The sequence below is a fragment of the Pinus tabuliformis genome, chromosome X (assembly GCF_031772625.1).
Source record: "Pinus tabuliformis cultivar Carrire ecotype Pingquan chromosome X, CPIR1, whole genome shotgun sequence".
NCBI lineage: Eukaryota > Viridiplantae > Streptophyta > Pinopsida > Pinales > Pinaceae > Pinus > Pinus tabuliformis.
The window spans coordinates 1,708,273,814-1,708,298,160 of record NC_142308.1 but is presented as its reverse complement, the minus strand read 5'-3'; the positions used below and the strand labels follow the sequence as shown (position 1 = coordinate 1,708,298,160).

At 35.5% G+C, this 24,347-nt stretch overlaps 3 protein-coding genes across 3 annotated transcripts in view; 2 read left to right on the top strand and 1 right to left on the bottom strand.

Annotated features, from left to right (window-relative positions):
* Positions 1-16,842, top strand: part of LOC149146568 (uncharacterized) — a 33,696-nt gene extending 16,854 nt beyond the window's left edge. Inside the window, exons 2-5 of the mRNA XM_089452807.1 lie at positions 15,986-16,180; positions 16,305-16,357; positions 16,435-16,476; positions 16,587-16,842. Of these exons, the coding sequence (XP_089308933.1) occupies positions 15,986-16,180; positions 16,305-16,357; positions 16,435-16,476; positions 16,587-16,665 (369 nt within the window). The 3' untranslated portion in view covers positions 16,666-16,842. The remainder of the gene's footprint in view (positions 1-15,985; positions 16,181-16,304; positions 16,358-16,434; positions 16,477-16,586) is intronic.
* A 609-nt stretch (positions 16,843-17,451) lies between these two features.
* On the bottom strand, positions 17,452-22,362 carry LOC149146567 (uncharacterized). The gene is made up of 5 exons (XM_089452806.1): positions 20,891-22,362; positions 20,389-20,740; positions 18,731-19,699; positions 17,876-18,646; positions 17,452-17,565 (listed from the first exon to the last, which is right to left on the bottom strand). Exons 1-5 carry the CDS (start codon positions 22,360-22,362, stop codon positions 17,452-17,454), a joined length of 3,678 nt encoding a protein of 1,225 aa, XP_089308932.1.
* Positions 22,363-22,399: 37 nt separating this feature from the next.
* Positions 22,400-23,369, top strand: LOC149146566 (uncharacterized). Its single transcript, XM_089452805.1, has 4 exons — positions 22,400-22,732; positions 22,856-22,908; positions 22,986-23,027; positions 23,133-23,369. Exons 1-4 carry the CDS (start codon positions 22,400-22,402, stop codon positions 23,260-23,262), a joined length of 558 nt encoding a protein of 185 aa, XP_089308931.1. The 3' UTR covers positions 23,263-23,369.
* Positions 23,370-24,347: the final 978 nt, after the last annotated feature.

The window sequence follows — 24,347 nt, the reverse complement described above, 5'->3', positions numbered from 1 at the left end:
TAATAGTTATTATTATTCTTTTAAAATGTTTAAATTCAAAATAAATAATACTAATTATAATAAATATTTATTCTATTACCCCTATTCTCATGGATGACTCCACCAATGATCTGCCCACGACCTATGATCTGCCCACAGCGTGCCTGCCTATGGTGCCCAGGGTATGGATATTATTAGTGAAAGTTAGGAATAATTAAAAAACGAAAAAGGGCACTTGAAGACTTTTCATTTGAAAAATATATGGACCGGTAGATTGGGCGAGGCGAGGGGCCGCATATAGCCCAGATTTTGACGTTGTGATGTTGGTGGTCTCCTGATTTTTTTTATTTATGATTGAGAATCAATATGCCATAAATAATATTTTTCCTTTATGATTGAGATTGATGTGCCATAAGGAATGTCGTAGTCAAACAATTATGCTTTTTTGCCCTTAAAGTTATGGAAATTCCGACCATATTTTAAAAAAATCCGGCAGGGAATTTTGTAAATCCAAGTAAAAGTTGTTAGACTTCACATTTTTAGGTTCCCTAGAAGTTTTTGACAGTGTTGAATCCATTTCCACCATCAGAAACATGATTTAAACACTACCTCTATAAGATTTTTTGAATTTTTTTTTCCCAGGTTCCTGCCACTTTTAACTGTCCGGGCAATTCCTCTGCCTCCATAGACGACTTAAAGGAATTAGTGAAATTTGAATTGATAACTAGATAAGAATTCAATCCCACATGCATGAACTAACTCACGTAATTGTATTTTCACCACTTTTAAAAATTAATATGCATAAACCATAGTTACCAAATTCGGTCATACTGACTTTTTTTTTTTGAAAATTTAGGTATTTGATACGGTTAGTGGTTTAATATGCCTCTTGGAAATTTGGTACATATATATCCATGGCTTGACATTAAATAGATAATGTCTCCTCGTGGCCCACCTACTATTCAAGTGTTTCGGATCCATGACATGGTATATGTTCTAGCATTTCAAATCTACTATTCAAGCATTTTGGATCCATGATCTCTCCCCACCCCCTCCTCTCTCTCTCTCTCTCTTCCCCTTCTCTCCCTCTCCTCCGCTTCTCTCTCTTTTCTCATGTTGTCCTCTCTCCCTCTCTCTCCATCTTCCTTATCACTCCATCTCTCTCTCTCCATCTTCATTATCACTCCCTCTCTCTCTCTCTCCACATTTCTCTCTCTATGTATTTCTTCTTACCTCCCTCTCTCTCCCCCTCCAACTTCATCTCTCTTTCCCTCCCTCTCACAACCTCTCTCTCCCTTTCTTTCCTGCCTCTCTCTCTCTCTCTTTAACCTCCAACTCTATTACTATATCCCTCCCTCTCTCCTTCTCTCTCATTTTCTCCCCATTTCTCTCCATCTCTCCTTATTTGTCTCTTTATCTCAGCCCCAAACATACACACTCTCTCTCAATCTCTCCGTTGTCACTCCCTCTCTCTCTCCACTTCTTACTCTTCCCTCCCTCTCTCCCCCTCCAACTCCATCTCTCTATCCCTCCCTCTCTGCTCCTCTCTTGATCCCTCTATCTTCCTCTCTTTCGTCCTTCTTCTCTCCCTCTCTCTCTTTCTCTCTCTCTCTTTCTCTTTTCCCTCAAATCATTTTTCTCTCTTTCTTTTCCCTGCAATCCTCTCTCTTCCCTATCTCTTTCTCTCTCTCTCCGACTATGTTACTTTATCACTCCCTCTCTCCTTCTCCCCCCCTTCTCTCCTTCTCTCCCCCCTTCTCTCCTTCTCTCCTTCTTTGTCTATTTATCTCACCCCTAAACATACACACTCTCTTTCCATCTCTCCCTTGTCACTCTCTCTCTATTTCCACTTCTTACTCTCTATGTATTTATTCTTCCCTCCCTCTCTCCTCCTCTCTCTCAAGTCTTTTTTCTCGTCCTTCCTCTCTCTCCCTTTCTTTCCTACCTCCCTCTCTCTTCCCCCATCTTTCTCTCTCTCTCTCTGCCCAACAATCCTCTCATTATCTCCCTCTCTCTCTCTCCTTCTCTCTCTCCCCTCTCCATATTTGTGTCTCCCTCTCCCTCTCTTACCCTTCTCTACCTCTCTCACTCCTCTCCTTCTCTCTCTTCTTCTCTCTCTCCCCTCTCCATATTTGTGTCTCCCTCTCCCTCTCTCTCTTCATTCATCTTCTCCTGTCTCCTTTAGTTTATCTCCATCTCTCCCTTGTGACTCCCCATATCTCTCCACCTCTATCACTCTATGTCTTTGTTCTTCCCTACCATATATATCTAGAGTTAATATATATCATGATATATTATAATATAACACATTTAATGTTGTATTAATCTAAAGTTATTAAATCAATAATATTATTATTATTATATATTAAAATGAATATTAGATTTAATAATAATAATAATATTAATCTTTTATATTAACATTATTGTTAATAATGTTTTCTTGCATGGTATTAATAATAATTTGGTCCATAGGCTTCACCTAAATAAAACCTCTTTTTTGAGTGTTCATAAATATAAAATGGATTATGGAATAAATATAAAAATAAGTTTATTTTTATTTTTATTTATTTACCATGGCATTTGGTCCATAGGCTTGATATATAATTAGATGTTGATATCTAATTCTATTTGATATATTTTTATTTATTTACCATAACTCTTTATACCTCTTTTATATTTATTTATTTAGCATACCTCTTTTATAAATATGGTATTTGGACCATTGTATTTAGCCCATAGTATTAAAATGGTATTTGGGCCATAGGCTTCACTTTATTTTTTTACTTTTTTCGTAAATATAAAGAGGGTTATGGAGTAAATATAAAAAGATGTTTTATTTATTTACCATAAGTCTAGTTTATTTTTATTTTTATTTATTTATCATACCTTTGGAGTAATATAAAAAGATGTTTTATTTATTTACCATACCTCGAGTTTATTTATATTTTTATTTATTTACCATATCTCTTTTTTGAGTGTTCCTAAACCTTTTTATGTTTTAAATTTATATTGTGGTTATACATAATAAAAATTAGATTGAATTTTAAATAGGGCCTACATTAAATTAAAAATGTTAAATGTTAAACATTACATGTTAAATGTTTATGTACACGTCTACCTTTAAATGTGTACTTGAGATCTTAGGTGCAAAAATAAATATTAAAAGCTTTTGGAGCAATATTTTCTATTCTTTTGTTGAATTAACATTTTCTCTTTGATTTAAGAAATGACATTAACTTTAATAATTTACTATCCATTCAAATACATAGTTATATTTTAATAATTAATGTTAGTCCATTAATAAGATCAAATTTTTTTATATAATTTAAGATTGGCCGACATTCATTAAAATTATTTTTGTTACATACACATTGGGGTTATATTGGTCTGTAGAATGCCCCTCTTGACACAATGAATACAATTTGTTTTAAAAATTGTTATTTTAATATCAAACTATGCATTTTGTTCTAAGATATAATTCTACTTGCAATATTTATCACTAACAATAATTTAAAAAAAAAAAAATTAAATGTCTAACATTATAATCATGTATTTCATTTTATTTTAAATATTGAAAAAATAATATAAAATATTAATAAAATATATACTCCCAAATTTTATCCTTATTAAATTTTAAATAATCAAATTTTTACCTATCAAATCAAATTCATATTCAAATTAAAATTAGAATTTGGTAGCTATAGTGTAAACAAACTAACTTAATTGTCTTTTCACTACATTTGAAAATTCACACAGCTTGACTGAGTTTTTAAACTCTTTACTTCAATGAAAGTCTATTCAAATCAATAAGATGAAAACGCGTATGCTTTAATCTGGACCCATACACATTAACAAAAGTTCATTGCAATTTTCAAAAGTAGTTCATTTATCATGGTACTGGACTCATACTTTAAGAAAAAGTTTATTCCAATTTTCAAAAGTGGTTCTTAGTTTATTGCAATTTTCACGGTGGTTCCTAATTTAATGATGGTACGGGTGAGATGCCATTATCTGTGTGTCTTTCTGTCCATCTCAATTTTTTCCACATAGACACTTGTCAATCTTATACGATACTTGCTGAATGAAGCCTGCCACGTGTTGTGGTGAGAACATTTAAATTCGCAGCTACCTCGCTGTTGAGAGTTTCATTCCGTCTGTAAGTTTTTAGAAATGGTGTTTTCCAGCTAATAAACAAGAAGACGATGCGTACGTTCCAATAATAGAAGAACGTTAATCCCGCGCTTGTTTGAAGGTGGGCCTTAAATTCATTTATTCTTCTCCTCTTACGCGTGCAATTTTCATGGTGGGTTTTGTTTGAATTATCGTACTAAAAAGGATTTGTTCTACTTACATGAAACATATTTAAGTTTGAAGGGATGGTTAACCCAAGGGATAGTATTAAATATAATTTTATGCTTAAAATTATTGTAAGAATAATATCTATATGTAAAGTTTTTAGGTATGTAATTAGTGTTTAAAATTTTTTTTACAGTTATATTGTATTTCATGAAATTGTCAAAATGAATTTTAATAAAATTAAAGATATTATGGAAAATGGAATCACTAATTCTCAAATTTTTAAAGGATATTATCGTATATTTGTGAAGAATTATGGTCAAACAACATTTTTATCAATTTTATTAAAAAATGAAATATTTTCTTGAACTCTGGAAGAAATCAAAGATTTTGAAAAACTTAAGAAAGTTAGTGGTACAACTCTGCCTTAGAGCATGACATGATCCAATTTTAATGTGAGAAGGAAAGCCAGGAAGACCCTTACCTTTAAAGTAAGAGGGAAGACACTTACCTTTAAAGTAAGAGGGAAGACCACAAAGACCCTTGCCTTTGAAAGAAGCGAACTTATAAGTAAATAATTTACTCAAAACTATTTATGAAAACCAAAAGTTGACAATATTACCTTTAGTTAATATTCAAAATTCATTTTCATACAAATGAGATTTATAAATGTTGAACCCAAAACTTTTCTTGGGATTTAAGTTCTTCTATTAATCTCAAGGAATCATCATATAATAAAACATAAAATCCCAAATAAAACTACGCTGTCCATCCATTAAGACCTAAACTATTTTCCTTTTCAAAAGAGTCATGTACTACTTTAAGTATTTTAGTGACTTTCATTTCAAGAACTTCACTTTTATCCTCCTTAACAAAACTTTAGAATATAATAATTTAATTTAAAAATTTCTACTATATTTTCCCTTTTCAATTTTAGAAATAACCTTTGAAAAAACCCTACTCTTTTCTTACCAATTTCTTCAAATCTTCTTACCATTTTCGTAATATTTCTTATCTCCTATACTGTTTTAATGTTTTTTCAATACTTTACATAATAATTAAGAAAATAAAAATTATATTCTTATGATCCTCTACCAACCACATTTACATACTTTTCAGCCTCCATTTTGCGTCATCTATCTCAACAACATCCTTTTTATGCCTTTTAAATATTATAATTCATTTTTCTCTTTATTTAAAAAAATACCTTACTTTTTTTCCCAAAAAAAAAAAAAAAAAAAAACTTCTTAGCCTCTATAAGCTCTGCTTTAGATTTTCGTTACCTTTGCTTTCAGAATTATTCTACTATCCTTTTTACTTTCTTTAAGTTATTCACACTAATACATGGTAAAATTTCTTGATGTGGGTTCACATTTCCTCTCATTTTGACTTACAAAATTTATGAAGTTTCCATTTTCAAACCAATTTATAGGTCTTCTAATTTCCTTCCTAATTTCTTCATAAATATAACTAGACCACTTGTGCATTTAATTATCCACTAGAGATTTGTATTATGTGGGCTCTTGTGCATGGTATATGTAAAGAAAACTATTCAGACACTATTTTAGTTATTATTCTGTAGTTATGGGAGGAACCATGATGATCACAAGAAGGGAGTCTTTAGACTTTCCAACAAGGTCAACTGAAACTAAGACTACCCAAATGAAATAACAAACTCCCAAAATGAACTCAACTATAGAAGGAAAGGAGTTATTCTAATTCAATTTCCAACTAACTATTCAACTGACTAATGAAATCGAACTTGCATGAAATAAAAATTAAACTACTTTGTTCTAATGACTTTAAAAACTTAAGTCTACTTGCAGGAAGGAAGATTCACACTACCTAAAACTAAACCAATTAACTAATTGCATGAAAGAAAATTTTAACTATTTGCAAGAAAGTCTTGAAAGGAAATAACTTTGCATAAAAGGAAATTGACATGGGTTTTACAAGGAAAAAAATGAAAAAAAAAAAAGGAAATGAAAAACACAGACATAGAAATATAGCAAACAGAATCATAATATAGTGAAAACTCAATTTCTATTAATAAATAACATAACATGATACTCTAGAACACAAATTGGCTAGAATGGTGGTAGATAGATGGTTTCTATATGCATTTGTAAAAAGATATTACAAGAGGCCAAAAAACTGGTCTTTTTACATAAGAAATAATCTTGAAATTCCAAAACCCTAACCCTAAATGATGAAGCACCAAAAGGTTTTTGGGCCCCGAGGTTTCTAGTTGGTATATCAACTTCTCAAGGGTTCAACTTTCGCACACAATGTCCATTTGGGCCACACGATAACCCATTTGAAAGAATTGTCCAAGGATTATAACATTTGGCTAGGGCCAAGGAGTTCCATGGCAACCTTGGCCCCTTGAATAGCTAAAAAACATTGGTTATGGACTTAAATTGGCCCTGGAAGTTTGGGACCGAAAAAAACTATAAAAAAAATTGCTAAGAAGATAGAGAACCATTGAATCATTGGAGGAGGTGGTCAAAACTAATATCCACCTAGATCAATACTACCCACTTAGGAAGCAAGGATATCCATTGCCAAGTTCTCTCATCAAATAGGGAAACTTCTACTAAATATGGCTCTTGATGAGCCACTTTCCTTGGTGAAGAAGCCACCCTACTTTAACAACTCGATAGAGTTGTAAGCTTTACTAGCATGTATCTTTCATCTTGGTGTCCATAATGTAATATATTGTAGTAGGTTCAATGTAGTTAGGATTGAATTATGTGAGGGCCAATTTCCTTAATGCCTTTGAAGTGTCCAACATGTTGAATAATGTGTTGTCATTGATGTAAAAGTCAAGGGAAACCCAAAGTTAGGGGGAAACTCATTCTAAACATTGGCCCCATCAATATTACTAGTTTGTATAACGAAGTCGAGCGGAGAAAGCACTAAGTCGGTTTACCAAAGATTCAGATCAATTGTATACAAATAAGATGTTTGTTGAGCGAATTAGGTGTGATTAAGTCAAAGAAACAATGTGATTTGAAGTGAGGAGCAAGAGTAAGGAATAGAGAAGTGTGTAGCAGTGAGGAGCAAGGAGGAGGGGGGTGAATTTAGAAGCATGAGGAAAATCTAATGCATGGAGCAGGTCTATAGTGCTAAAGTTCGTACATGGCACGAAATATATAAAACATTTCAAAACCTCAAATTTTCATTATAACGTGGAATACCTCGAAATTTCAAATTTCTTAAGCCACTAATATTATCGGTTAACAAAAAAAAAAAAATTGCAATTGCCAGTTCTTCAATCAAAACCATTGACATATATGGATTTTATACGAGATATGTCATTCCAATTTTATGATATTATGATGTCTATTAACACCCATTCACAAACCTAGTCACAAAGGTGGTAAGGTCTAACACCTAAGGGTTAAAGGCCCTAAGCATATCACCATATTGGTGTTTTATCATAAGGTGCAGGTTCATGGATTTTCCAATAATCTGGTATCTAGAAGCCCCTGGTCATAAGGGTGCTAAGTTGTAGCACATAAGGGCTAAAAGCCATCAACATAACACCATATTGACATTTTGTCAAAAAGTGAATAATTTTGGTTTTTCCAATATCCTAGTACCTAGTAATCCTTGAGTCATAGCCTTAGTCAAGAAGGAGCCTAGTTGTAGCACCGAGAGCTTAAGGCCCCTTAGCATATTTCCATATCGACGTTTTGTTAAAAGCACATAGTTTGTCAATATGTCAATATAGTCAACTAAGGGGAATTATTTTGTTAATTAAAGTCTCTCCACTAGGAAAAAACCATATTAGGAGTTTGATATAGCGATATTATTGGATTCATTGATATTCCAATATCTCAATTCCTTATTTCTATAATTTGACAGAAAGGTTTTCATATTTTTAAAACAGTCCATATTCGATACCCTAGGAGTCTTGGTTTTGCGAGGATTTTCAATGTTATCCCATTTCGGGTGATTCTTGATATTGCAATATAAAAGCCAAAATTTGGGGTTTTACCCTCAAGCACCTGGTAACGTTGTTTTATAGGGTTTTTGGAATAAATTGAAGGTCATCACACTAGGAGCCCTCCATATTAGAGTTTTTGGTTGTTCAACCATTTTGGACTTCTTGGTTTCCTAACATACTGATATTTGTCAGTTAACAAGTCCAATTGACAAATATTTTTTCGACATTGACAAAACAAATCCTTCTAAAATATACAAAAATATTGGATTTGCAAATGTTTCTAGTGCCAACGAAATTTAGGATTTTCTCTGATATACTAATATAAAAATGCTTGGACACATTATAGGGGCATATGATATGTTGCTAGGGTGTATGATTGATAATTCTTGAAATATTTTGATTAAATGAAGTGTCAGTATTTCAAACAGTAGTAATCACTTGAGCATAGAGTAAGGTTGTATGTAGAGATTGTAAGTATGCATTTGGGTCCTATACATTGTGAACTAGTGGCCATAACTTTTTATGGTTAACATAAATAATTGGCTTTGTAAACTCAAAGTTTGCAAAGTGAGCTAAAGGAAGCGCCAAAATTACAAAAGTGTTACACTAATAAAGCATATCTTTGGATAAGTGGGTTGAAGGAAGCACTTGGTGCAAAGTAAAAGTGAAAACACAGAGATAAATAATAGATTAGAATTTAGATGAGCATAGTGAACCATTGTAAAATAAATTGCATATCATATACCATAGGGGATTAGTGTCTCATGTAGGTTGGTGTCTATGAATTCTTGAAGCTGAGGGGATTGGAGTCTCTTGCAGGTTGGTGCCTAGAAATTTGCGAAGAGTGGGATTGGCGTCTCCCATAAATTGGCACCTCAGATTGTTGTAATAGTAGGATGGTGCCTACAAAGAACTATTATATAAAAAATATTGCGATTTTTCTCCTAAAAGGGTTTTCACACATTTCTTTTGTTTCGTGAACTATTTATGATATTATATTATTATGTTATTGAATGTCTACATAAGTAATAATTATCTTATAAAGGTTCATCCCCATACCCTCTTAGTATAAGTGTGAATCCAATAATTGTTATCAAATCAAGTTCCTTTGGAAGTATCCTAACCACAAGATGAAGGATCTTAGAGGGGGCATGGATATTCTCAAATAGAGCTCCACTATTTGATGGAACAAATTATGCTTGTTGGAAGGTAAGGATGAGTAATGTCTCTTGGTCTTGACACTTTCCTATATGTAGTTGATAGTTATAAAGTTGTAGCAACTCTTCCATCTAATCAAGATGATAAAAAGATTTTTTTAATAATGCAAAATCAAGCAATGTCATCTTGAGTGGCCTATCAATATCATATTTTGTCAAGATAATGTAGTGTGATTCTGCAAAATACATTTGGCACAAGATTCAAAATAGATATGAAGGAGATGAAAAGGTAAAGAGGACAAAGCTTCAAACTCATAGCATACAATTTGAGATTTTGCAATTGGATGATGAAGAAAACATTGCAGCCTTCTTCCTTCATGTGGATGTGATTGTTAGTACTATCAAAGGATTTGGTGAAAATATTAAGGAAGCAACAATTGTGTAGTACATGTTGAGATCTCTCCCCTTGAGTTTTAATGAAAATGTCTTAGCCTTTAAAGAAATGAAATATTTAGAAAATATGAATATGGATGAACTATGTGGAATCCTCACTACATATCAAATGAGAATAGAAAAACAAAAGTCAGTGTTAAAGGAATTGGTTTTCAAAACATAAAATAAGACAAAAGGACAATGCAATGCTCTTGACTATTCCATTTATGGATTAGATGAAGAAGAAGCTTAATTTGTGAGAAATATGAAAAGAGGATCTATCAAATACAAATGTAATCTACCATTCAAATGCTTTAATTGTGGTGAATAGGTCATATTGTTACTAACTGTCCCCATGTAAAATTGGAGGATAGTGATGATGAAAAAAAACATAAAAATAAAAGCAAATCTTATAAACATAAAAAGGGAAGATGTCTCAAGAGGAAAAGTATTTATTCCAAAGAAGATAGTATCTCATCAAAAGAGAGATGAATATGCATTTGATGATGATAAAGGATAATTCGTATATAACTATGGGTGCTTAGAATGATGATCAAGAAAATAAAGACAACACAAAAGAGAAAATATATTTATAGGAAGGAAGCATTAATGGGAAAGTAAACCTTAAAGTAGAACTTGTCGGTTCATTAGAAGAAATAGATAGACTCAAAGGAAATATTAAAAAGAAGAAGGAACTACTATAGAAATATGAAGAAAAAAAACCATGGCTTTGATGAAGCAACCATCATCCTCTTAAATATATAGCTAGAAGAGGAAAAAAAATAGAAGTATTGATCAGTCAGTTGAAATAAAAGGAAGGAAATTGTGAGAAAATAGAAGCAAATGTCACTTCTTTGAGGAAAGAACTAGAAAAGGAAAAATTTCATTTGAATCATATCTTGAATTTTGAAAAAAAATCTAAAATCTTAGATGGCATTCTTAACTGCCAAAGATAACCTTTCATTGAAAAAGGTCTTATGCATAAATAAAATCACGGGACTTTCAACGGAGAATAGAGAACAAAGACATCAACAAAGGAATGCAAATAACAACCTATAAGTTATGATAATGTTCTCAAACGTACTAAGAAAGAAAGTGAGGAACAACCGAGGCATGACCTTTCCAAAGGCTCTATCAACAATATAAGCAACATCAAAAAGGAGGTGAGGGCTAGTAGATACATGGTTTTTCAAAGTTATATGAGAAATACAAGTAGCATTAGAAATGGAGTTAAAGACCAACAAATACTTGAGTTTTCTCACAAAGGCAATCAAAATGGGTTCAAAAGAAGGTCTTCATATCCATTTATCAAAATCCCTTCTTGGGCAATTGATTGGCTTGTAATAATTTTGATCATAAAGTAATGAATTGTAGAGCTTATGTGTGAAATAATTATATGAGAGATAGATACAGAAAGTCATGCAGTACTCCATGGAATGGTTATGTAAACAACAAACCTAGGAGTTTCAATGAGTGTTGTTAGAAATTACAATTCATTTTCTCCCCTATTAAATCATGTTGAATGCTACAAGTGGAGTAACTATGGGCACAAGGAATGTGACTATAGAAGTAGAACAATAAGAGTTCCTCAACAAAACAAGCTAGAAGAATTCACAAAAGTATGCAAAAGGAAGCAAGAAAAACATGAAGAATGGGACCTGTTCTATTTTATCACAATAATGGAAGTCAATGGCATATTGATAGTCGGTGTTTGAATCATATGAGAGGCGATAAGAGACAATTTCTCTCTCTAAAGGAAAACAAAGGAGGTAGTGTCACTTTTGGAAATAATGCATGAGCAAGGATAATAGGAAAGGGCACAATTACTCTTGATATTAGAAAGATTAGAAATCAAAATGTCTTGTATGTTGTTGGTTTAAAATACAATCTTTCAAGTGTAATTTGATTTAAAATACAATCTCAGGAATTTCCCCTTGATAATAAAATGGAAAGGGTGAGATTTTTATGTCTCAAGATGGGAAAACGACTCTTGTAGATGACGGAAAATAATTGGCGTCCTGTTGAATGATGAGAAGTGATGCCACATGGGTGTCATGTGGCAAAGCCAGGTAAGAGGTTATTGGTTGGATCTGTAAATGGTCATATATTTCGATTCAAAAGTCAGATTGAAGAAAACTTTATATCGCCAAAAAACTCTCGATGAGATAGACACAATGGTAATGCTTATTTCAAGTTTTTAGGAATTTGAAAAATGATGAAATTTTGAGACCCCATTACCATGACAAGACTATGGATGTTAGGTCAATGATAGTAATGCCTCATTTTACCCTTAGGATGGGCTAGGTGGTGGAAGGGGGTATGCTTACAATGAAGTATTCAACATTTTCCAAAATGTTGTAGATAAAAAAATTTCATTTTAGTGATACTAGAGGACTTGAAGATGAAAAACACTTCATACGTGCACCCACATTAAATCGAAATTTTAAAATATTTACTACAATAACCACATTTCTAACATTTTAACTCATCATAACTTTCGTGATCTAATAAAGCTTTTCAAAGATTAAAAAAAAGAAATTATAAGCAATTCAATTAGTTTTTTTTCCTTTCTTGTCTAACAAATCAAATTTAGTTTTAATAAACGTTAATTGTCATCAGCATCATATAAAGCAAATTTACATCTTTCAAAAATTTAATTTATAAAGACTTCATATATCTAACTATGACATAAGTCAATTGAGTTTAGGTTAGTTAGTTGGGGGAAATCATTCTCATCCTCTTCAACTAGGTTGAAGTCTTGTAAGTTGAGAGAGAAGTTGATTTTTTCCCAAAATTTGTGAGGGAAAAAAAAAAAATCTAAATATAGCATAAATCTAAACTTTGAATTAATAGTTCAAATTTCTAATCATATATTTTAAAGTAAAATGATGTATTAACATAACGTATTTGTTTATATATATATATATATATATATATATATATATATATATATATATATATAATTTTGCTATTTTTTTAAATGTATTTATCATTACAAATATATATAAATATATATTTATTCAAATATATTATAAATATATATTTATCCAAATATATTATAAATATTTTAATCTCAAAATATAAACTAATATTATAATTGTTATTGCAATAAATAATAATAATAATTTCATATTAAACTATTTCAAAAAATAAAAACACAATTTTATTAACTAAATATTAATATAAATTTGTACCGTCTTTTTAAAATTTCAATAAAATAATTAAAATTTAAATATAATACAATTTATTAAATAAATTTGATATATATATTTATTAAACTTCAAACATAATAATAAACTAATAGAATTTTGTTAATCACTTAATTATATTTTCATAAATAAATAAAATTATTATAATGAATGGTTAACCTAAAATAAATTGTTATAAATAAAATAAAACTAAATGAAGATAATTAAAATTAAATTAAATAAACAAAATTAAAATTGTATATGTAATAAAATATCATTAAAATAAAACTGAATCAAGGTGATTGAGTTCAGAGGCTTATTTTATAGTCGAGTATATACTAGGACAATTATCAAAATTGAAATTTTGCTCATATCGACCAATAAAAGAAGCTAAAAGTAAAAATAAATTAACTATATAAAACATTTAAATAATATCCATTTATAAAAAATTTTATAGGTGAAGAAATTGGATGCCTCTCGGCTCATGTTAAATTCGTATTTAAGATAAATCTATATTAATTAAAATTCAATGTATACCAGTTAAACATATCCCTACCCTTATATTTAAAGCAAATGTCCCACTATACTCCAAAACCTCAAATTTTCATAGAGAAACAATTTTCGATATAATATGATTGTCTCAAAACAATCAAATTTTCCTTTTTTTTAAGGCTTACCATTAGCAACGACATTGGCATCAGTTTTGTACTAATTGGCACATTTCATCCTGGAAAAATACATTGAAAATACTTTTTCCTCTTAGTCATATTATATTGAAAATTTGAAACCATAAATTTCTAATGTGAAATGCATTTTATTACACATATTTTAAATATAATTTTTAGTAATATTGAGATCTCTCCATAATATTGGAAACATTATTGAAATAGATAGAAAACTTATGACAAGATTCTTATTACTGAGATTGCATTCCTCTACAATTCTATGCAACAACCAACAACAGCCTTTGCCTTTGGCTAAAAATTTTATATAACTCTTGAATATGGTAATCTCCTTAGTGGAAGGATTCTATCTGTTGCACACTCTTTGTTGCCCTTGCCACTGTTGATTGGTACATACTATGCACCCCAAACAAATTACACACTCAATTGAAGATATTTGTTTAAGACTTTGAATGTAAATAAAAGAATATGGTAATCACCTTAGTGGAAGGATTCTATCTGTTGCACACTCTTTGTTGCCCATACCACTGTTGATTGGTACATGCTATGCACCCCAAACAAATTACACACTCAATTCAACATATTTGTTTGAGACTTTGAATGTAAATGAAAATGAATAAACTAATTAATGACGTGCGACCATACAAAAGCAGAGAACATTATATATCAATTCAAAATTCAATAGGAGTTGTAGCAGGTACAGTGTGTTTCGATTCTTCGATCTCGTCTCTCCGGTCGCTAAAAGGTTAAGTATCACCAGATGCCAAAGGTATGTAGAGCCATCGTATGGATTTCTCGTACATCCGCCGCTAGTTACTCCATGCCCATGTTGTCTTTGCGGGAGAGGTTGAACTCATCAGGCTCAATATGAAAATGAGGTCAGTCACACCTAATCGGAAGTTTTACATTTAATTTTTCAATTTGAAATTTAGGAGGTGGCATTTGAAATTTAAAATCCTGATGCATGGTTAAGATTTAATGCATATAAATTAACTTCTAATTTATTATTTCAATTCGCTTGAATATCTAATCTACTATCTGTATTCACTTGGGATTGTAATGTGGCTGCTTAATAATCCATGTCTATGTATGACCATCCATAAATTTTTATACTTTGATAATAGCTTGCAGTAAGCTAATCATTGGTATAGTAAATGTTGAATAATGTTTGTTGTGTTTTAATATTTATTATGGATGGAAGATTATGCATATTTACTAGCTATTTGATTTATATGGTTCCATTATAGTAATACATATTTTAGATTTATAAATAAAAATAGTGTTATTGAGTTTAAAATGATTGGCTAAAAGTTTTAGTTTGAGCATAAGGAAACATATTAACAATGGAGGCTCATAAACATGTGGTAGGAGTGGAAAATTGTATCTTTATGGACTAGTAGTGGGTCATTCCATGTTCCTTAAATAATGGTGATAAATCAACCCGTATTTAATGTATGTTGTGGTTTCCTTGAATAACAATGATAAATTGACTAACATTTCTCAATCACAATTAGGAATGATTGTCCTAATTACAAATTGTCAATTAAATTAAATTAGACTACAACCAATTTATAATACTTTCTTAATTAATAAATGAATGTAAAATAACAAATGAGAATACGTGGAGAATGGATAACCATTATTACACCCATACACAAATTTTCATAAATGCCATTAACAAGGTGATTATAACATGTCTCTAGAGATTTGAACACAGATAAATAGTGGGGGAAACAAATTGTTCACCAAACTAGAACTAAAATCCTTTAACATAAAACAAAAGTTTTTACAACTCACATTTTACTTTAATTTTAAAAAATTAAGAAATTGGTATTTGAATTTAAAACCTAATCATTATAATGATATGTAAGAATATGTTTAGAAAAAAGAGATTTAATGGTTTGGGGAGTAAAATTTAGAGAATTATATGAGAAAATGAAGTCGTGAGTTGATTTTGATAAGAAAATATTTTAATAAATTAGGTGTGTTGGTAAAAACCTCATTCACCACTATCATAAGATTACACACTTTTTTTAATACTTTTACATATATATATATTAAGAGTGGGAACACATGTCATAACTTAGTTGTCAAACCATGTTGCCTGGAATGACCTACTGGGGGTTTGTAAGGGGGTATGCTTTCACTACTGCTAGATGATGGCCCAGCCCTACCTTTTGTTGGCCCAGCCCTTCTACCACTTGTCATTTTATGATTCCACCGTACGAAGGTAAGCGAATTAAATTGGGCTCGTACAGCTTCGGGATATTTCGATTTTTGGTTTACCTGTGGTACAAGTTACCAACGCCACCTGCCGGTTCAGGCCTTGACCTCCTCCCGCCTTTTGTCACTAACCCTAGTCCACTTACTTGTCATTTTCACTATGCAATTTCTCGGTTCTGCTCTGCGAGTTTTCTTGGCGCCTCTGCTCCTCGCTCCGCCGCGGATTCTTCTGTTGCCTCCGTCTGTTCTGCTCCTCTATTCGTTGGTATGGTGAGAATATCCAGCTGTTATTACTCCTCTCTGTAAATCGATTAACTTGCTGTTCCTCTGGTTATTTTCCTGCTGCAACTAAGTTTGTTTTCGCTCTGTCATCTCACCTCGGTTATCATGGCAGGTTCTCTTGGTTCGAGCTCCAGCGAGTCGCTCCGCCTTAATCCGGGTTTCAAGGTAAGTTAGGGTTCTATGTTAAACCCTGTTTATCCACGTCTTTCTGTTCCTAACAGATCCGCTCCTCTGCTCTTCAGGGTATTATATTGCTCGCTTGCAATGCCACACTTCAAACCCAGGTAATAATAAAAAACAAAGTTTAAATGTGGTTGTCTGTTCTTTTACAGTTTCCCCTTATCGTTGCCCTTGTCTCAGCACTGACTCATGCCAATTTGTTTTCGCAGGTTAGCTTGGGCGGTTGGCCGCTGTGGCTCGTGCTCCCTGTGCGTTTTGGATGGAACCCTAAACCCCGTCCAACTTTGGTGTAACCGGGTAGGATCTTGCCCAACTCGGGTCTGCTTGTTCGTTTTGTAAATAGTCTGAGGGTTTGTGCTTTGAACGAGCTCGGCTCTGTAGCTAGTGTTGTAATTAATCTGTAGTTGCTATATTTAATAATCTCGGCCTTCGTTTGCTGAATGTGCAAGCCCTCTGTGGGGTTTTCTGGATCTGTAAATGAACGTTTTATTTGTGTCCTTTTTCCTGAGGACCGTTATATATATATATATATATATATATATATATATATATGGGAACTCTCGTTTTTTTATCTGTAATGACCTGGTCCATCTTGTTACTGTGATTCCGTCTTACAATAACTTCAATGGTTAGGGAACAGTACTTTCTGAGTGTTCTTATGGTGCGTTTCTTTTATGCATAAGGGTTTCATTCGATAACCTGTTGATATACTGTGCATCCGGCATTTATACATCTAATGAAAAAAACAGTTAAGGTTGTTTGCTTGTACCTGCTTTACTGTGATGTCGGCGGTCGTTAGTTTGCTCTTCTCTACGTGTGATGGCTCCCCGTAGCCTTCTCCTTATTGTCTGCTAATTTCCAGTATGTGCTCAATATTATGTGTCTCGTCCGTGAGCTTGTTGTATAAGAACTGTAATGATTTCTTCAACAAATGACATTAATCAAATAATTCACAGTTTTCCAGTTTTAGCTATGTCTGTTATAGCCCTCTTTCAGTAAAAAGATATTACAGAAAATAGTAACAGTATGGTTATGTGACAGTGGTTTTTGTTTTTGTAAACAATACAACTTTGCTTTCGTTACTTGAGGAAAAAGTATCTGTCTGTTTTCTTATTTCCGGAGAGAGAGTTTTCATTGTCCTCTTCCCTCTGTTTTACATCTGGGTAGCGTAACTGCTCCCACTTGCGGTTAAACTGTTTACCAGAATTCATCCTAACTAAACAACAGTTTCTTATATTAAAAACTAATCTACAGTTAACTAATTTCCAAACTTAAAAGCAAGATACAGTTTCAATTTACCATGGTCTCTAAATGACCTTCTGGGAAAAACAAACAACTAGTAAAGAAAATTTAAAACAAATGACAACTTCCGATAACCTGGTTCCCTCCATAAGACAGTCAACCTTCTTCTGTCTCCTCGGAGCTGGATGCTCCTGCATCAGGCTCCCGGGGTGGCAAGAAGTCATGGCTCCGTTCCATGAGGTCGTCGACAGAATAGCCTGCCTTCTGTATCTGCGTCGCATTCAGCCACGAACTGTCCTCTATCAGACGGTTCTTCCACTTGACCAAGTACCGCAGATATTCCTTCCTGCGCGTGCGCTTAGCTACCTGTGTGTCCAGAATTCCTTCGATCTCAAGAGGTGGTGCCATCGGCATCTGTCTTATCCACGAATGTTCCTCACAACCGGTGTCCCGCGGTGGCTCTGCTGCTGCATTGTCTCCCGAATCTGCGACATAGGGAAACAGATCTGCCACATTAAATATGGGAGAAATACCAATCCCGGGCGGCAACTGTAACTCGTAGGCGTTCGCAGAAAATTTCCGAAGGATTTTACAGGGACCAATCTTCTTGAACTTTAGTTTGTTGTATCCCCGTTTTGGAAAACGCTCCTTACGTAAATACGCAAGGACTTCGTCCCCAACGTTGAACTGAACTTCCCGGCGCTTGGTGTCTGCCCGTTGCTTATATTTGTGACTGTTGTCCTGTAATTTCAGCTTAACCTGCTCATGAAGATTACTCATTGCTTGAGCGAAATCTTCACCATCCGCACTTCGTTTCTCAAGCTTTCCCAAATCTCGTAACTCATGCACGCCTCGCGGATGCATGCCGTACAAAATCTGGAACGGACTGTAACCAGTGCTGCGGTTAGGTGAGTCGTTGTATGCGAATTCCGCCTGAGCTAGTACACGGTCCCATGTCCGGGAGTTCTCACCTGTTAAGCTCCGAAGTAAGTTCCCCAAACTCCGGTTCACAACCTCCGTTTGGCCGTCGGTCTGCGGGTGATAAGCGGAACTGAACTGTAGCTGAGTGTTCAACTTTTTCCACAGGGTTCGCCAAAAATGACCGGTGAATTTCACATCCCTGTCGGAGATGATGGACCTTGGAAGTCCATGTAGTCGAACAATCTCATTGAAAAACAGATGTGCTACATAAGTAGCATCGCTGGTCTTCCTGCAAGGTACAAAGTGTGCCATTTTTGAAAATCGATCTACCACAACCATCACTGAATCGAAACCCCGCTGTGTTTTAGGTAAACCCAAAACAAAATCTAAACTGACGGAGTCCCATGGTCGGTTCGGAATGGGCAATGGCAAATACAAACCTGTATTCTGACTGTGGCCCTTTGCCAGTTGGCAAATCTTGCACCTACTCACGTACCTTTGTACATCCCGCTGTAATTTCGGCCAGAAATAAAAATGTCGTACCTGTGCTACCGTCTTATCTACACCGAAGTGTCCAGCCAAACCCCCGCTATGTTTCTCCTGAATTATGTTTTCCCGCATAGAGCAGTGGGGAATACATAGCTGCCCGCCTTTAAACAGCAATCCCTCCTGTAAATTATAATCCAACCATAGACTGTTGTTCCTTAACAGAGGGTTTTGACAAGCCTCATAGGCTTCTTTAAAATCAGCATCCGTTTGATACAACTCTTTCAGGTGATCAAAGCCTAGAACCTGCATCGTACCTTCCTGCAAGAGTAGTATCCTTCTACTCAGCGCATCTGCCACCTTGTTTGCTTGCCCACTGATATGTTTCAGTACAAACGTAAAATTTTGTAAATATTCCACCCATGCTGCGTGCTTGTGGTTCAATTTATGTTGCTGCATAATGTACTGTAACGCAGAGTTATCTGTAAACAGAACAAACTCATTACCCAACAGATAGTGCCTCCAATGTTTTAACACCTGAACAATTGCATAGAATTCCTTGTCATAGGTTGAGTATTTATGTCTACTCTCGTTCAGCTTTTCACTGAAATATGCAACTGGTCTATCCTCCTGACTTAATACTGCCCCAATGGCTGTATTACTGGCATCACAACGAACCTGAAAAGGTTTGTTAAAGTCAGGCAGCCTCAATATTGGCCTTTCAGTAATCTTCCTCTTCAAAGTCTAGAAACCTCTTTCCGCTGCCTCAGTCCAGTGAAATGGCTGATTTGTCTTCTTGATCGTATCCAGCATAGGTGCGCAAATCTCGCTGAAATTCCTGATGAATTTCCTGTAGAAGCTCGCTAATCCATGAAAACTGCGGACTTCAAATAAACTTCCCGGTGAAGGCCAGCTAACTATAGCTGCCACCTTTTCTGGGTCCATTTTCAGCTCATTTTCTGCAATTACAAAGCCCAGATATATTAACTCCCGCTGAAAAAAAGTACACTTTTTCAGATTGATCAGCAGTTTATTCTGCTGCAACTTCCTCAACACATTTCGTACATGCCTGAAATGTTCTTCTTTAGTTTTACTAAAAATCAAGATGTCGTCCAAGTAAACTATCACAGATTTTCCAATAAACTCCTTCGACGCATGAACGTACTGGGAGCATTGCTCAACCCAAATGGCATCACCAGCCACTCATATAAGCCTTCGTTCGTCTTGAAAGCTGTCTTCCACTCATCTCCTTCTCGAATTCGAATCTGGTGATATCCACTTTTTAAGTCAATTTTCGAGAAATAAGCTGCCCCGCTCAGACAATCCATCATATCGTCCATTCTTGGTAAGGGAAATCTGTACCTAACCGTAATTTTGTTTATGGCTCTGGAATCTGTGCACATTCGCCATTCGCCTCCCTTCTTTGGAGCCAGCACGGTCGGTACTGCACAAGGGCTCATGCTCTCTCGAATCAACCCTTTGTCTAGTAACTCCTGGACCTGCTTCCTGATTTCCTCATGGTCCTTAGGACTCATTCGATAAGCTGCTTTGTTTGGCAGACTTGCCCCTGGTATAAAGTCAATGCAGTGACTAATACCTCTCCTGGGTGGAAGTTCATCCGGAAGGTCATCCACCACAATGTCCCCAAATTCCTGCAAAAGCTTCTGGATTTCCTCGGGCAAATCTGCAATCTGTGTATGTAATATCACCGCTTTTGGTCTTCGTATGACAGCAAAATTTACTTCACTGTCCTCCATCTGTTTTATAAATTCTTTTCCGCCCATCAGCAGTGCTTTCACTCCACTAGCTTCTGCTGTATTTTCCTCTTTGATGGGTACAAGCGTGTGCTTGATCCCATCTTTGACAAACCTGTAACAATTGGTTTTGCCATCATGGACTGCGCTCCTGTCAAACTGCCAGGGTCGTCCTAGCAAAATATGACAGACATCCATCGGCATAACATCGCAGATGATTTTGTCCTTGTACTTGCCTATCTGAAACTCCACCTCACACTGTTCATCCACCAACAGTTGGTGTCCCTTCTGCAGCCATGACACCTTATACGGAGTGGGATGTTTCAGCTTTTTCAGACCAAGTTTTTCCACCATCTCTACCGCTACCAAGTTGTCGGTACTTCCACTATCGATGATCAGCTTGCAGCACTTGCCCTGTGACTTGCAAACAGTCCGAAACAGAGCTTTTCGCTGATCAGGTTCTGCAATTTCTTTTGCTGGTTTTAACAGCACCTTATTCAATACCAAAGCCTCGCCTGTCTCTGGGGCATTCTCCACTTCTTGAGGTGCTGCTTCAGCATCCTCTGAATGAGCAACATAAGCTCCTCTTCCACCTACAGGTTCACCCTCAGGACAGTCATAAGACTTGTGTCCCAACTTATGGCAACGATAGCACTGGACAGTTCCCCTGCCCCGACCACTTCCTCGCCCTTGCTGAGCTGGTCGTCCTCCTCTAGTGCTATTGTCCCTCTCTGCTGTGCCAGCAGACTTAGAGCTGCTGCCCTCTTCATTGGAACCTGCACTTCTACCTCTACCAAAAACTTTACCTTTTCCCCTGCCAGTTCCACCTCCTCTCCTGGCGTTTTGCTTCCGGTTAATTTTCTCCTCTGCCTTCAGTGCAAACTGGTAGGCTTCATCCAATGTTCGAGGTGAAAGGATACCGATTTCATCCAGTATTTCCCCCCTCAAACCATTCACAAATCTGGCTGTTTTTTCTGGGGTATCTTCCACATACCCTGCCCGCAAATTCAACTTATAGAACTCCTCTGTAAACTCCTTAACAGTCATTCCTCTTTGTTTCAAATTCTGTACCTGTCTGTACAACATAATCTGATAATCTTTTGGTAGGAATTTTTCCTTCAGTTTGGCCTCCATTCGGGCCCACTTCTTTATAGGCTGTTTGTGTTGCCTCTTTCTTTCCGCCTGCACGCTGTCCCACCACAAGGACGCATGTCCTTTCAGCTTTGTGGCGGCGAACTTCACCTGTTTGTCCTCACTGGTTTCCTCAAACTCAAAATATTTGTTTACTTCACTTATCCAATCCAATAACACGTCTGCAGACAGACTTCCGTCATAAGTGGATAGCTCATGCTTCGGCTTATGACTAGACAGCAAAACTGATTTTAATAACCGGAGTTCCGGTGTCACCCCTTCAACCTCATCTTCTGGTTCTGCCACATCCTCATCGCTTTCATCTGCTGGGTTCCTTCTTCCCCCAGCTTCTACCACTGCCAATCTTTCTCGTAAAACGTGGATCTCCTCACGGAGTCCCTCTTCTGCTATTCTCTGGATCGCTCTTCCTCTTCCTCTTCCTCTACCACCCTCCATTCTTCCTATTTGTCAACCTGCTCTGATACCACTTTTGATGGCCCAGCCCTACCTTTCGTTGGCCCAGCCCTTCTACCACTTGTCAATTTTGATTCCACCGTACGAAGGTAAGCGAATTAAATTGGGCTCGTACAGCTTCGGGATATTTCGATTTTTGGTTTACCTGTGGTACAAGTTACCAACGCCACCTGCCGGTTCAGGCCTTGACCTCCTCCCGCCTTTTGTCACTAACCCTAGTCCACTTACTTGTCATTTTCACTATGCAATTTCTCGGTTCTGCTCTGCGAGCTTTCTTGGCGCCGCTGCTCCTCGCTCCGGCGCGGATTCTTCTGTTGCCTCCGCCTGTTCTGCTCCTCTATTCGTTGGTATGGTGAGAGTATCCAGCTGTTTTACTCCTCTCTGTAAATCGTTTAACTTGCTGTTCCTCTGGTTATTTTCCTGCTGCAACTAAGTTTGTCTTCGCTCTGTCAACTCACCTCGGTTATCATGGCAGGTTCTCTTGGTTCGAGCTCCAGCGAGTCGCTCCGCCTTAATCCGGGTTTCAAGGTAAGTTAGGGTTCTATGTTAAACCCTGTTTATCCACGTCTTTCTGTTCCTAACAGATCCGCTCCTCTGCTCTTCAGGGTATTATATTGTTCGTTTGCAATGCCGCACTTCAAACCCAGGTAATAATAAAAAACAAAGTTTAAATGTGGTTGTCTGTTCTTTTATAGTTTCCCCTTATCGTTGCCCTTGTCTCAGCACTGACTCATGTCGATTTGTTTTTGCAGGTTAGCTTGGGCGGTTGGCCGCCGTGGCTCGTGCTCCCTCTGCGTTTTGGATGGAACCCTAAACCCCGTCCAACTTTGGTGTAACCGGGTAGGATCTTGCCCAACTCGGGTCTGCTTGTTCGTTTTGTAAATAGTCTGAGGGTTTGTGCTTTGAACGAGCTCGGCTCTGTAGCTAGTGTTGTAATTAATCTGTAGTTGTTATATTTAATAATCTCGGCCTTCGTTTGCTGAATGTGCCAGCCCTCTGTGGGGTTTTCTGGGTCTGTAACGAACGTTATTATTTGTGTCCTTTTTCCTGAGGACCGTTATATATATATATATAGGAACTCTCGTTTTTTTATCTGTAATGACCTGGTCCGTCTTGTTACTGTGATTCCGTCTTACAATAACTTCAATGGTTAAGGAACAGTACTTTCTGAGCGTTCTTATGGTGCGTTTCTTTTATGCATAAGGGTTTCATTCGATAACCTGTTGATATACTGTGCATCCGGCATTTATACATCTAATGGAAAAAACAGTTAAGGTTGTTTGCTTGTACCTGCTTTACTGTGATGTCGGCGGTCGTTAGTTTGCTCTTCTCTGCGTGTGATGGCTCCCCGTAGCCTTCTCCTTGCTGTCTGCTAATTTCCAGTATGTGCTCAATATTATGTGTCTCGTCCGTGAGCTTGCTGTATAAGAACTGTAATGATTTCTTCAACAAATGACATTAATCAAATAATTCACAGTTTGCCAGTTTTAGCTATGTCTGTTATAGCCCTCTTTCAGTAAAAAGATATTACAGAAAATAGTAACAGTATGGTTATGTGACAGTGGTTTTTGTTTTTGTAAACAATACAACTTTGCTTTCGTTACTTGAGGAAAAAGTATATGTCTGTTTTCTTATTTCTGGAGAGAGAGTTTTCATTGTCCTCTTCCCTCTGTTTTACATCTGGGTAGCGTAACTGCTCCCACTTGCGGTTAAACTGTTTACCAGAATTCATCCTAACTAAACAACAATTTCTTATATTAAAAACTAATCTACAGTTAACTAATTTCCAAACTTAAAAGCAAGATACAGTTTCAATTTACCATGGTCTCTAAATGACCTTCTGGGAAAAACAAACAACTAGTAAAGAAAATTTAAAACAAATGACAACTTCCGATAACCTAGTTCCCTGCATAAGACAGTCAACCTTCTTCTGTCTCCTCGGAGCTAGATGCTCCTGCATCACTAGA

Bases quoted from the DNA above. Each gene is read 5' to 3' on its own strand.
- LOC149146566 (XM_089452805.1), top strand. From the start codon at position 22,400: ATGGCCCAGCCCTACCTTTCGTTGGCCCAGCCCTTCTACCACTTGTCA. The intron at 22,909-22,985 runs GTAAGTTAGGGT...TCTGCTCTTCAG, and splicing joins GCCTTAATCCGGGTTTCAAG to GGTATTATATTGTTCGTTTG. The intron at 23,028-23,132 runs GTAATAATAAAA...TTGTTTTTGCAG, and splicing joins ATGCCGCACTTCAAACCCAG to GTTAGCTTGGGCGGTTGGCC.
- LOC149146567 (XM_089452806.1), bottom strand. From the start codon at position 22,362: ATGGAGGGTGGTAGAGGAAGAGGAAGAGGAAGAGCGATCCAGAGAATA. The intron at 19,700-20,388 runs GTTAGGTACAGA...AAACCTTTTCAG, and splicing joins GAGCCATAAACAAAATTACG to GTTCGTTGTGATGCCAGTAA. The intron at 17,566-17,875 runs GCAGGCTATTCT...TCTGGTAAACAG, and splicing joins ATGCGACGCAGATACAGAAG to TTTAACCGCAAGTGGGAGCA.